This window comes from Macaca mulatta, chromosome 5, assembly GCF_049350105.2.
Source record: "Macaca mulatta isolate MMU2019108-1 chromosome 5, T2T-MMU8v2.0, whole genome shotgun sequence".
Classification (NCBI taxonomy): Eukaryota; Metazoa; Chordata; class Mammalia; order Primates; family Cercopithecidae; genus Macaca; species Macaca mulatta.
In genome coordinates, this window is record NC_133410.1 from 131023511 (window position 1) to 131038132 (window position 14622).

At 34.7% G+C, this 14622-nt stretch overlaps 1 protein-coding gene across 9 annotated transcripts in view; it reads left to right on the top strand.

The window, feature by feature from the left end:
• Positions 1–14622, top strand: part of BLTP1 (bridge-like lipid transfer protein family member 1) — a 210978-nt gene that overhangs the window by 53937 nt on the left and 142419 nt on the right. For all 9 annotated transcript variants that reach the window (XM_015139163.3, XM_015139167.3, XM_078002225.1 and 6 more), the window contains exons 16-20: positions 1718–1873; positions 2149–2246; positions 3760–3938; positions 4424–4530; positions 5481–5689. In XM_015139163.3, coding sequence (XP_014994649.3) covers positions 1718–1873; positions 2149–2246; positions 3760–3938; positions 4424–4530; positions 5481–5689 — 749 coding nt within the window. The remainder of the gene's footprint in view (positions 1–1717; positions 1874–2148; positions 2247–3759; positions 3939–4423; positions 4531–5480; positions 5690–14622) is intronic.

Sequence of the window (14622 nt, forward strand, 5' to 3'; positions counted from 1 at the left end):
CCATCTCACACCAGTTAGAATGGCAATCACTAAAAGTTAGGAAACAACAGGTGCTGGAGAGGATGTGGAGAAACAGGAACACTTTTACACTGTTAGTGGAACTGTAAACTAGTTCAACCATTGTGGAAGACAGTGTGGTGATTCCTCAAGGATCTAGAACTAGAAATACCATTTGACCTAGCCATTCCATTACTGGGTATATACCCAAAGGATTGTAAGTCATGCTGCTATAAAGACACATGCACACGTGTGTTTATTGTGGCACTTTTCACGATAGCAAAGACTTGGAACCAACCCAAATGCCCATCAATGATAGACTGGATAAAGAAAATGTGGCACATATACACCATGGAATACTGTGCAGCCATAAAAAAGGATGAGTTCATGTCGTTTGTAGGGACATTGGTGAAGTTGGAAACCATCATTCTCAGCAAACTATCAAGGACAGAAAACCAAACCCCGCATGTTCTCGCTCATAGGTGGGAACTGAACAATGAGAACACTTGGCCACAGGAAGGGGAACATCACACACTGGGGCCTGTGGTGGGGTGGGGCCAAGGGGGAGGGATAGCATTAGGAGATGTATCTAATGTAAATGACGAGTTAATGGGTGCAGCACACCAACGTGGCACGTGTATACATATGTAACAAGCCTCCACGTTGTGCACATGTACCCTAGAACTTAAAGTATAATAATAATAATAAAAGCAGTTTAAACATACAGTGAAATGGCAATGAACAAATATGAATATAATTCTAAGAAAGTCAAGTCTATGTTTCCTTCACCCATTGTAGTCCTAGAGTCTAGAACAGAGCCTGACACACAGGAGACACTCAGTAGATATTTGTTTAATGAATAAAACAACATGAAAAAATGTTCAGCCATGCTTGTAGTTAAGAAGCTCAGTGAAAGCAAGATACCATTTTTCAGTTATTAAATGTCAAGTAAAACAAAACAAAAAAACAGATAGATGATAGAAAGAGATAGAATGCAGGAGAAAGTTCAGTGAAATAGGTAGTCAAGCATACATTTCCGGTAGGAGTGTAAATGGACTCACTTCTCTTCTAATGCAATTTATAGTAGTCTCGAAAAATATTCTTAAATTTTGACCCAGCAATTCCACTTCTAGAATCTTTACTGACAAGCAATCCTGAATATGTAAAATATTTTTTACAAAAATATATAGTACATGGTAATATATATAATATACTCTTTACAAAATTTTGGAAAGAGTATAAATATCCAACTATAAAAAATGGTTAAGTAGGTCCTGACAAATCTTATTAATGAGCTATTATGCAAAATTTATGTAAACCTGTGAAATAACACAGAATAATATTTGAGTTCAGTGAAAGAAGCAACACATAAAAAATGTTCTTATAGGATAGTGTCAGTCTGTGTAGAAAAATAACTGGAAGAAAATGTATCTGCCATGTTGGCTATTTGGGTAGTGGAATATCAGGTGATTTTTTTTTTTAATTTTCTGAAATTCCTTAAAAATAGATATATTAATATATAAAATTTCTCTTATTTGGAACTATGACTGGTAAGTAAACATCTGTTCACTGTCAAATTATTTAAATACATCCTAATCACCTTTTAAATATTTCAATCAAAAGAAAAATTCATTTTTGACTGGTGTTAGAAAATCTGTGTTTTTCTTTTCTGAGTTTCAACTAAATTTACAATTTCTATTCACTACCCCAATAATTTTAGATTTAATTCAAGACTGGTCTAGTGATAGTCCTCCAGACATTTTTTCATTTGTTCCATATACGTGGAATTTTAAGATCATGTTTCATCAGTTTGAAATGATTTGGGCCGCTAATCAACACAATTGGATCGACTGTTCCACTAAACAACAGGAAAATGGTAAGACATTTAAAAAATTAGGTTAAGTATTTCTCTCATTAAGGAAAATACCAACTAAGAAAATTAGTATTGATTTGATAGTTTTAACAGATACTAGAAGTTGTTTCTCCCCATTATCTTTGTGAGACTCTCAGAGGACTGTTTCAGAGTTTGTATTGAACTAAAACTTAATTTTGTTTAGTTGTGCATTTTAGACAGTTTTATAATTGAAATTTTATGGACATTAACAGTAAATTTACTTTTTCTTCTTATTTTTCTTTTCTTTTTTTTTGTAGTGTATCTGGCAGCCTGTGGAGAAACACTAAACATTGATTTTTCTTTGCCTTTTACGGACTTTGTTCCAGCTACGTGTAATACCAAGTTCTCTTTAAGAGTATGTATAGTTGAATGCATTATTATTCCACAAGGTGTATTAGTTAGTTTGATTTCCCAAAGCTTATCTTTACTCCCTCTACCCAGTCCATTGCCACTTCAAGGTATTTTAGCTTTCCTCCAATGTCTACTACCTTTAGTGTCAGAGTTCCTGCTGTTTTCTTTTTGTAGTTAACTGCACCTAAGAAATTGGGCAATTAAAAATATCTTAAGTTGACTATTTTCTTAGAGTTCATTTCTGATATCTGTGGCTAATCTATATGTTAGCCTTTCTAGCTCTAATGTTTACTAATTCATATGAACTAATTTTATACTTCCCTTTATTTGATTCTTAATTGTAAACACGAATTCAAGGAGTAACCACAGTACCTTTCTTCCTTTTATCTGGATGCCTGTACTTCTAAGCTCAAAATTTTATGGAACATATAATTTTTTGGTATGGGCAACCAGTAGTACTTGTAGTATTAATAGTGGTTATACTGGTAAAATTAGCAACATAATAGAAACAGCTAACATCTGTTAAACATTTTCTGTGTACTACATAGACACTATTCCATGTGCTTTATGTAGTAACTCATTTAATTCTCAGAACAACCCCCTTGAGATTATTATTACCTGCATTTATACATTAGGAAAGTGAAGAACAGAGCTTTTGTAACTCATCATATACCTAGTGAGGTATTGGGCAATAGAGCTTAGGGCTCCATTCTTTTAACCACTCTACCTTGCTGCCTGTTAAGAAACTAGTCATCAAGATGAACAAAGAATAGAAGACCTATAAGGAAAAAAGTAAAGCCAAGTGAAGATCCATTGATTTGCCAGTTCTGAATTATTGAAAGCCAGTTGAGGAAACAAGACTTACTAGAATCAAATGAGATAATACTATTTTAAAAATTAATAAAAATATAGAACATAGTACACCTGAGCTTATAAAAGTTTTTTTTAAAAGCTAAACTTCATAAAAAAAAAATCTGTGATTACCCATGGAAGACATTATTTTCACTGTTTGGAAACTATACTGTTTCTTTCCCTGATTATTTTATTGTTTTTCAATACAAATTTAGTTTTAGTCAATGTAAAATCTTATTCCTTATTTACCTGACTGTTGAATGTAAAATCTGCCATTTCAAATTTGTTTATCTCACTTGTGTAATCCCAGCACTTTGGGAGCCTGAGGCAAGATGGTTGCTTGAGGCCAGGAGTTTGAGACTAGCCTTGGCAACACAGCAAGACCCTGTCTCTACAAAAAATAAAAAAATAAAAAAATAGCACATTCCTCTCGTCTTAGCTACTTGGGAGGATCACTTGAGTGCAGGAGTTCAAGGCTTCACTCCAGCCTCAGTGACAGAGTGAGACCATTAAAACAAAAAATAATAATACAATAAAATAAAAATAAATAAAATTTATTTTCTTTCAAACTTATTTTGAAAATTGTTGTAGACAGTTTTGCCTATATTAACCAACATATTTATGCACTAATGTTATTACTTTGGCTTATTATAATTATTTTTTAGGGAGAAGATGTTGATCTTCATTTGTTTCTACCAGATTGCCACCCTAGTAAATATTCTTTATTTATGCTGGTAAGAAATTGCCACCCAAATAAGATGATTCATGATACTGGTATTCCTGCTGAGTGTCAAAGTGGTCAGAAAACAGTTAAACCAAAATGGCGCAACGTTACTCAGGAAAAGTGAGTACATAAAATTAGTGACACAGGCCAGGCACAGTGGCTCACGCCTGTAATCCCAGCACTTTGGGAGGCCGAGGTGGGTGGATCACCTGAGGTCAGGAGTTCAAGACCAACCTGGCCAACATGGTGAAACCTTGTCTCTACTAAATATACAAAAATTAGCTTGGCATCATGGTGTGTGCCTGTAGTTCTAGCTACCTGGGAGGCTGAGGTAGGGGAATCGCTTGAACCCGGGAGGCGGAGGTTGCAGTGAGCTAAGATTGTACCACTGCCCTCCAGCTTGGGCAACAGAAAGAGACCCCATCTCAAAAAATAAATTAATTAGTAAAACAAAATAAAATTAGTGACAAGTATTTTCTGCTTATATGTGGATAAATTCTTCTTCTTTCAAAAAATAATAATAAAATTTGATTATCTGCAACTGATATCTGTACAATTAAAGGAATAAGTATCTGACTAGAAACTGTCTGTTTTACTCTTCAAAGGGCTGGTTGGGTTGAATGCTGGACTGTCCCAAGTGTCATGCTTACAATTGATTATACATGGCATCCAATTTATCCACAAAAAGCAGATGAACAGCTAAAACAATCATGTAAGTGTTTTTATATAATTTGTGCTTTTATACAGCTGCTATTATGATTGGTAGTCATGAAAAATAAAAAGCAAATAAATTGAAACACATCTATTCTTGTGACATAGTATAAATATAATCTTTTAAATATTTTAGATTAATTATATCTACTTTTTGAGCATTTACTATGTATCAAATAGTGAGCCAAGCAATTTTCTGGCTTCTATTATCTCATTTAATCCTTGTAACAACTCTGTGAGACAGATATTACCATTATTTTTATCTTAAAGTTGAGGAAATATGCTCAGAGAAGGTAAGTAATATTCTCAAAGTCTGCCAAGCTAGAAGCAGTAGAGCCTGAATGTGAAACAAGGTTTGTGTGAATCTGCATATTTAAGTGCATGATTTTGTGTAACGTTAGTTTCTTTAATGCATTTTGACAGTTCTCATATAGTTTATAGTCTGAAGGTAATTTGCCTTATTACCTGGGTCCAAAAAAGAATTAGAGCCAAATGATGATGTTTTCTTTGTATTTTTCCAGTGAGTTAAGTTTCAAAGGATAGTTTTCATAATTGTTTCATAGTGTCTTGATAATTTCACACTGTATTTAAATAGCTATTTATATGAAAAAATTTTGTAGTTTAGTGCCCAAGAATAGTTAAGGTCTCGATGTGACCCAAATTTATATTGCAGGGACTCAATAAGAATGTTGTTTATGTTAACAGCAAGTTTTCATTGATTTTCTGCAGGCTGATTTATGTATTTCTCTCATATTTCAATATTTATTCTTTACTTTCTTAATTATTGCTCTTTTAGGTCTGTTTTCATTATATGTACATAATGTAAGGATTAGTTGATGTCATGTTTGCAAAGTAAAAGTTTTCAGTGAATATTTCCTTGAAGATCTTCCAAGAGGTCTTTTGTCCCCCACTCCCCAAACATTAATCTTTTTTTCCCTTAATTTACTACAGTATCAGAAATGGAAGAGACAATGCTATCCGTATTAAGACCATCCCAGAAGGCATCAGACAGAGTTGTTTCTTCTCCCTCTACTTCTTCACGCCCACCTATTGATCCCTCAGAACTTCCACCTGATAAACTTCATGTAGAAATGGAACTTTCTCCAGATTCTCAAATAACTCTCTATGGACCTCTACTAAATGCCTTTTTGTGTATAAAGGTACGATTCTTAAAAACAACTTACATACTTTTAAATATAGACAAAGCAGTTAAAATTTAATTGAAAATTGAGACCATTTGAAATAGCCAGTTGGATTATTTAAAGTGTTGAGGATATACCAGATATGTTGACTGGACTTAGGGTGCTAGATTCAATTACAAAATTATTTATTAAAAATAGTACTCCTCAGTTCAGCATTCTTTTGTGCATTTTCTATGTTCTCGGAATGGTGCTAGTTGCTATAGATAAAGATGACATAGCATCTGTTCTCAGGGGTGTAAGCTAGAGGGATAGCTAGGATAGACAGATATATGGACAAATTTTAACACATTGTAAGTCATGTAGCAATAGAAGTACTACATATATCTGAGAATAATTGGTAATGGAAAACACTACTTCAAGTGAGTCCATTAAAAATAAGTGACAACGTTTTATGATAAATAATGAATAAATATTTGTTTGGTGCTTTATTTGAAAAACTGAAGCAAATATATGAAAATGCTTGTTTCAGAGTATATCAAACTTAGGTTCTAAATAAATGTGCACTAATTTTTAGAACAAAGAACAAATCGTGTTGACTCATTTTGGTATATTTTTTTCCACTGAAATTGTGTGATTGCACAGTATGACAGCACTTTAAAGTTGATCTCTGTAGAATGATTATGAAGAGAGGCTATTTTTGGATAAATATTTGAGGAGTTCATCAGTTTTCTGGAGATCACTCTTATTTTGATATTCAAATCATATGTTTTAAATGCCCCCAACAAATTATCAACAATTCTTGTTGATTTAATCTTTATGGTAACTACTATAATCCTTCCTGATCCTCACTTACCACCTTTGCCTGTGATTAGAGGAGTTATCCATATCACTTTCAACAACTTAAGAAATTTTTCTTTTTTTTCTTTTTTTTTTTTTGAGGCGGAGTCTCGCTCTGTCGCCCAGGCTGGAGGGCAGTGATGCAGTCTCGGCTCACCAAAAGCTCTGCTTCCCGGGTTCACGCCATTCTCCTGCCTCAGCCTCCTGAGTAGCTGGGACTACAGGCGCCCGCCACTGCGCCCGGCTAATTTTTTGTATTTTTAGTAGAGACGGAGTTTCACCATGGTCTCGATCTCCTGACCTTATGATCCGCCCGCCTGGGCCTCCCAAAGTGCTGTGATTACCACCGCGCCCGGCTGAAATTTTGCATTTTTAAAGGATCTGGCAGATTCACTTTGAATATTCAATACCTAGCTGACAAGGAATCCTGTAATGTACAGCGATAAGAGTAATTAATTCTGGAGAGAGGGACTAGGATGTTCAGGGTTGGTCAGGAAAGTACGATGAAGGTTTGTTAGTAAAGGCTGTCTGCAGGAAGTGCTGGCTGAACTGGGTTTTGAAGGCATATAGCATCTCAATATTTAAGTTATTATATTGTCTTTACTAAAAACTACCATAAATCATCAGATGATGTAACTTAATATAAAAGATGCAAGGGAAAATGTGGTTAATATTTGTAGATACCTAAAGTTTCTGCTGATTACATACACACCTTTCTTCCTTCTTGTGACCATCATTTGACCTAAAATGTATGTCAGATATTTCTCCCAATATCTTACTTTCTTAGGATTGCATGTGAATAACTATAAAGGATTTAAAAGATAATTTTCAAGCTATAGTCTTCCTGAAGAGACTGCATTATATTTTACTTAAATATAAGTAATGATTTAATTAGTAGGTGAAGGTAGTCATAGTGATACAATATCAGTTTTTGAATACTACTAGAGTGGTATTAACTTTCGTTTTTGCATTACTATGTACACATGGAACCTCAATTTGTTTTTATTAAAAAAACTGATAGTAATAAAAAAATAAGAGGACTCTTAACAAAACAGAATAGTGAAATAAATATATGCTTTCATTTTAGACTTGTTTATAGGTTCTACTCCACAGATGTAGCCATTGCTGATAGATATTGTTTTCATACAGAATTTTATGCCTTAAAGGCTTTATAACAACTTTTTAGTAATTTCTAAAGTTTGTCTTGCCCTAAATATTGTGTTAGTATTTACATTTATCTAATTAGCTTAGAACTTGTATAAAATGTCTATTAAAGCAAATTGTAAAATTTTAAATTTTGACATGTTTACTAAATATATATCAAAGATGGCCGGGCGCGGTGGCTCAAGCCTGTAATCCCAGCACTTTGGGAGGCCGAGACGGGCGGATCACGAAGTCAGGAGATCGAGACCATCCTGGCTAACACGGTGAAACGCTGTCTCTACTAAAAAATACAAAAAAATAGCCAGGCGAGGTGGCAGGCGCCTGTAGTCCCAGCTATTCGGGAGGCTGAGGCAGGAGAATGGCGTAAACCTGGGAGGCGGAGCTTGCAGTGAGCTGAGATCCGGCCACTGCACTCCAGCCTGGGGGACAGAGCGAGACTCCGTCTCAAAAAAACATAAAAATAAAAAAATAAAAAAATATCAAAGATATGACAGGCAAAAAATTTGTTTAGCCCAATTAACTCTGTGCTTTCTTTTATAAGGAATTTATGCAATTCTTTAAGTTTCTGGTTTTGTTTTTGTTTTTTAAGAGACAGGGTCTTGCTTTGTCACTCAGGCTGGAGTGCAGTGGCACAATCATAGCTGTTTGTAATCTGGAACCCCAGGGCTCAAGTGATCCTCCCGCCTCAGCCTCTTGTAGCTAGGTCTACAGGCAAGCACTACCACACCCATCTAACTTTTAAAAAATTATTTTTTGGAGAGACTGGGTCCTGCCATGTTGCCCAGGCTTGTCTCAAACTCCTTCCTGGCCTCAAGCGATCCTCCAGCCTTGGTCTCCCAAAGTGCTGGGATTATAGGTGTGAACCACCATGCCTGGTCTGTTTGTTTAACTATATAACGTGTATTTTACTTGGTATCGGTATTAGTACTTTGAAACTTTTTGGAAGTTGAAAAATATATATATTATTTTTATAACATATTCAAATTGATATATGAAATGTTCTTGTTCATGTATTTTCATGTATACATGAAAAAGAAAATGGAAAAATAAGGGAATGTAAAAATTCATGTAACCGAGATTGTCTTTTTTTAGTTATCAAAATTAAACATCAAGAAATTATAAAGAATAAACTAGGAAAAAAAAATCACTATGTTTGTTTGACTGTATATGAAAGACTGCTTTCCAAAATCCACGGAAGAAACTAGGCCTGGCATTATCATTATAAATAATTCTAAGAAGACTATGTCTACTGAATATGCATTAAAATTTATGAGGACATGTATGGAAATAGGAGGTCTTCTGCAGATGTAGACAATATAGTAATTGTGAGTGTCAGCCCAAAATCACTTCAGTCATATTAAAACGTTGTCATTTCTTCTGTTGTGGATATAAAGTTGGATAACCATACTACTTATATTACTTTCCTGATTTGACTTCTCTTAGTCTTATTTCATTTTTTTGTTAATGAAGGAAAATAAATCTTTTTATAATGATAACATGTCAGTGGTAGCAAATAACTGCATGAAAGGGTATATATGGCATATATGTTTTTCTTATTAAAAATAATTTTAGGCCAGGCACGGTGGCTCACGCCTGTAATCCCAGCACCTTGGGAGTCTGAGGTGGGCGGATCACGAGGTCAGGAGATTGAGACCATCCTGGCTAACAAGGTGAAACCTGTCTCTACTAAAAATACAAAAAATTAGCCGGGCGTGGTGGTGGACGCCTGTAGGCCCCAGCTACTTGGGAGGCTGAGGCAGGAGAATGGTGTGAACCCGGGAGGTGGAGCTTACAGTGAGCTGAGATCGCGCCACTGCACTCCAGCCTGGGGATAGAGCAAGACTCCGTCTCAAAAAAAAAAAAAAATAATAATAATTTTAATAATCTTGAACAGAAACCTATTAATTTTTCTTTTTTTAAAAAAGGGTAATTTTGGAAACAGTACTTGTGGACTTTTCCTACTGTTTCTCCGATTTTATTAGCTGCCATCTTTTCACCTATTGTTGTTATTTTTTTCTGTTTTGAGAAATGAGCATCATTGGATAAGTATACATTTTTAACTAGGAAAAACATTGCAGTCTCTTACTTGAAGTAGGTGATAAGATACTCATATATCAAAACACCATTATGAAAAGAAAATTTTGGAGAATTCTTAAGTAAATTGAAATGTAGTTTATCATTCTTAAATTAAAAAAGATGCAAATTTGACAAAAGAACACATTTTCTTGGTTCTATAAGCCAGTGGATTTTTTCTAGGGTTGTTTGGAATTTATTTTAAAGATAGTTTAATTTTGCATGCCATCTATTATAAAATGAAATTGAAAGTTTTATTTGTATTTGTAAATATTTGTGTACATTTATTAATCTTAAAGTACCATAAAAGTTTGCCATAATGTATCACCACCTACCTTACACTTTGATCAACCTTTTTGGTAACTTTTTTTTTCAGTAAATTCTTTTTTTTTTTTTTTTGGGACAGGGTCTGACTTTGTCACCCAGGTAGTGGCATGGTCACGGTTCACGGCAGCCTCGACTTCCTGGGCTCAGGTGATTCTCTCAGCCTTCCAAGTAGCTGGGACCACATGCATGCGCCACCATACCTGGATAGTTTTTGTATTTTTTGTGGAGACAGGGTTTCCCCATGTTGCCCAGGCTGGTCTCGAACTCCTGAGTTCAAGTGATCTGCCCATCTGCACCTCCTAAAGTGCTGGGATTACAGGTGTGAGCCACTGCGCCTGGCCTTTCAGTTAATTCTTAAGAAATCAACTAATAGATTTGGAATTCATAAATTAAGAAAAACCCTTAAGTCACACACCCAGCATTAGACATTTAACATTAGGCAAAGTTCTTAAGGGAGTTATAATTTTAAAAGTACATTTTGTTGACGATATTCAGTAACTACAAATGTATTAACTCCTGAAAGAATCCTAGTATTTTATAACTCCTTTAGAGCAAAGTCATTGACACATTTAACAAAAATTAGCAAATGTTCTCTGCTATGTTGGGCATTCAGTGTTCCCTAAGGAATTTGATATGAATTATTTCCATTTCAAAAGCAATGGAGATTGCTTTAGTAGCAAATTGAACATTAGACCCAAGGGAATCTTTTTTCTTTCTACTGCAATAATCTACAGAAATCTAAATTTTTTTCAAGATTTACAATTGTGAGAGATTACAAGGGAATTTTTTAAAAATAAGAGATCTGTTGGCTAGAATCATTAAAAATGAGTTAAAATGAGTGCTGGTACCTATTTTGTTTTGTTGGTACATGTTAGTATTCTGAAACCTAATAGTAGTTGAGTCCTTAGATCAGCTGTTTAGGGAGAAGGTGGGGCAGAGGTGTTTTTCTGGGGGCCATTTACACGTGGAAGTATCAAAGGAGTTTTTCCACTTTACACTTGACTCTGGACTCTGCCTACTGCAAACTTTCTGAACAGTCATCAGGACTGGGGTGGAATGTATATTTCATAAAGGCTTCTGGAGGGGAGAACTACTGCTCTGAACATCTTTAAGTTTTGTTTGTTTGTTTACTTCAATTGTTTTGGGGAACTGGTAGTTTTTGGTTACATGGATAAATTCTTTAGTGGTGATTTCTGAGATTTTGGTGCATCCATCACCTGAGCAGTGTACACTATACTCAATGTGTAGTCTTTTATCCCTCACCCCACCACCCGCCACATCCTTCCTCTCGAGTCTCCAAAATCTGTTACATCATTCTTATGCCTTTGCATCCTCACAGCTTAGCCCCCGCTTATGAGTGCAAACATATGATATTTGGTTTTCTATTCATGAGTTACTTCATTTAGAATAATGGTCTCCAATTCCATCCAGGTTGCTGTGAATGCCATTCTTTCATTCCTTTTTATGACTGAGGAGTATTCCATGGTATATATGTGTGTATGTATGTGTGTGTATATATATACACATACCACATTTTCTTTATCCACTCGTTGGTTGCTGGGCATTAAGGTTGGTTCCATGTTTTTGAATTGTGAATTGTGCTTCTATGAACATGAGTGTGCAAGTGTCTTTTTCATATAATGACTTCTTTTCTTTTTGGTAAATAGCCAGTAGTGGGATTGCTGGATCGAATGGTAGTTCTACATTTAGTGCGAATCTCCATACTGTTTTCCATAGTGGTTGTACTATGTCACATTCCCACCAGCAGTGTAAAAGTGTTCCCTTTTCACCACATCCACACCAACATCTATTATTTTTGATTTTTAAATTATGGCCAGTCCTGCAGGATAAGGTGGTATCACGTTGTGGTTTTGATTGCATTTCCCTGATCATTAGTGATGTTGAACATTTTTCATGTGTTTATTGGCCATTTGTGTATCTTCTTTTGAGAAATATCTGTTCATGTCCTTTGCCCACTTTTAGATGGGATTATTTTTTTCCTTGCTGGTTTGAGTTCCCTGTAGATTCTGTATATTAGTCCTTGGTCAGATGCATAGTTTGTGAAGATTTTCTCCCACTCTGTGGGTTGTCTGTTTATTCTGCTGATTATTTCTTTTGCTGTGCAGAACCTTTTTAGTTTAATTAGGTCCCATTTGTTTATTTTTGTTTTCGTTGCATTTGCTTTTGGGTTCTTGGTGAAGAATTCTTTGCCTAAGCCAATGTCTAGAAGAGCCTTTCTGATGTTATCATAGAATTTTTATGGTTTCAGGTCTTAGATTTAAGTCTTTGATCTATCTTGAGTTGATATTTCTATAAGGTGAGAGATGAGGATACAGTTTCATTCTTCCATGTGTGGCTTGCCAATTATCCCAGCACAATTTGTTGAATAGGTTTTTGTTTCTTATTTTGTTTATGTGATGTATCACATTTATTGATTTGTGTATAAACCATCCCTGCATCCCTGCTATGAAACCCACTTTTCTCACTTTATGTTTTTGTATGCTTTGTTGATGATCAGTTGGCTCCAAGTATTGGGCTCTATTTTGGCTTCTCTATTCTGTTCCATTGGTCTGCGTGCCTGTTTTTATAACAGTACCTTGCTGTTTTGGTAACTGTAGCCTTCTAGTATATAGTTTAAAGTCAGGTAATGTGATGCCTCCAGATTTGTTCTTTTTGCTTAGTCTTGCTTTGGCTATGCAGGCTCTTTTTTGATTCCATATGAATTTTAGGATTGTTTTTTCTAGTGGTGTGAAGAATTATAGTAGTATTTTAATAGAAATTGCCATGAATTCATAGATTGCTTTTGGCAGTGTGGTCATTTTCACAATATTGATTCTACACAATTTGTTGAATAGGTTTTTGTTGTTAATTTTGTTTATGTGATATATCACGTTTGTTGACTCATGCCTACATCCATGGTGTGAAACCCACTTGATCATGGTGAATTATCTTTTTGATATGCTCTTAGATTCAGTTAGCTAGTATTTTGTTGAGGATTTTTGCATCTTTGTTCATCAGTGATATTGATCTTTAGTTTCCTTTTTTTAATGTCTTTTTCTGGTTTTGGTATTAGGGTGATATTGTCTTCATAGAACGATTTAGGGAGGATTCCCTCTTTATCTTTTGGAATAGTTTTGGTAGGATTGGTACCAATTCTTTTTTAAATGTCTGATAGAATTCAGCTGTGAGTCTATCTGGTGGTTCTGGCCTTTTTTTTGTTGTTGGCAATTTTTAAAAATCCCTTTTTCTCTCTCACTGTTTGTTATTGGTCTGTTCAGAGTTTCTGTTTCTTCCTGGTTTAACCTAGGAAGGTTTTATATTTCCAGGAATTTATCCATCTCCTCTAGATTTTCCAGTTTGTTCACGTAAAGGTATTCTTAGTAGCCTTGAATGATCTTTCGTGCTTCTGTGGTATCAGTTGTAATATCTCCATTTTTGTTTCTAATTGAGCTTATTTGGATCTTCTCTCTTCTCTTCTTGGTTAATCTCACGAATAGTCTATCAATTTTTTTTATCTTGTGAAAGAACCAGCTTTTTGTTTTATCTCTTCAAGTTTTTAATGTTGATCGAACTTAATTAGACATTTATGTTATTTTTAAAAATTTAATGTTGGAATTTAAAGTATAACCCAGTGTTTTCTGTTATATTTGTGCATAAATTTGTCCGTGCTTCAGAATTGTATTATAAAGACAATTATTAAGATTTCAGGCAGGTTTCAAGTGGCATCTGTATTTAGGAGGTGGACGGCAATAGGGAATAGAGGAAAAAGCACTGGTTTTGTGAGCTGGTAGGTTTGGGATTTCGATATTAATCCCCCTACCAATTAACTGTATGACTTTAAGCCCTTTGACATTATTTCCTATGAAATGATATTATGTACTGATGTCCATAACTCTAGTCAGAAAATAACTTTGTCAATAATCAAAGTGCAGAATTTACCAAATTCCTGTCTTGGTTCTAATATTTAACAGATATGCTAACAATGTTAACAGGAATATTTAACAACTTTTGTTTACTACTGACAGATCAAAAGGCCAAAATTTAAATTTAGAATCAATGGGAAAAATAATTTAAATTCCAGCTAAATTTATATTTTCATGCAAAAGAAAACAATAGTTGAAACACTTCTGCATAAAAAACCAGGATGAACTATGTGAAAGGAATTTTTGATAATGTTGGTAACACATGCCTTTATCTCATCAATAACCAAGATTGGATATTTTTATTAAAGCTGTTGAAACATGCCCGATAAATAATTCCAACAGGAATATGTGAATTGTACTAGTTACCTAATCGAATTTAGCCAGACTGATTTTTAGTGAATTGCTTCCCCCAAAGGATGTCCTCGGGTATTGCCTGAGAACTCTGAGGAGCAGTGATTGAAAACTGTTTAACCATGCAAACCTTCAAAGGTCTCTGAGGACCTAAATTACAAGGTTTTGCTGTAATTGGGGCAATGTCATGAAGCTTTACTACAAAATAGGCTTCTGTAACTTTTTGTATTTTTTGCTACTGAATATTTATTTGCCAAGTGGCTATGTGTAAGCCTT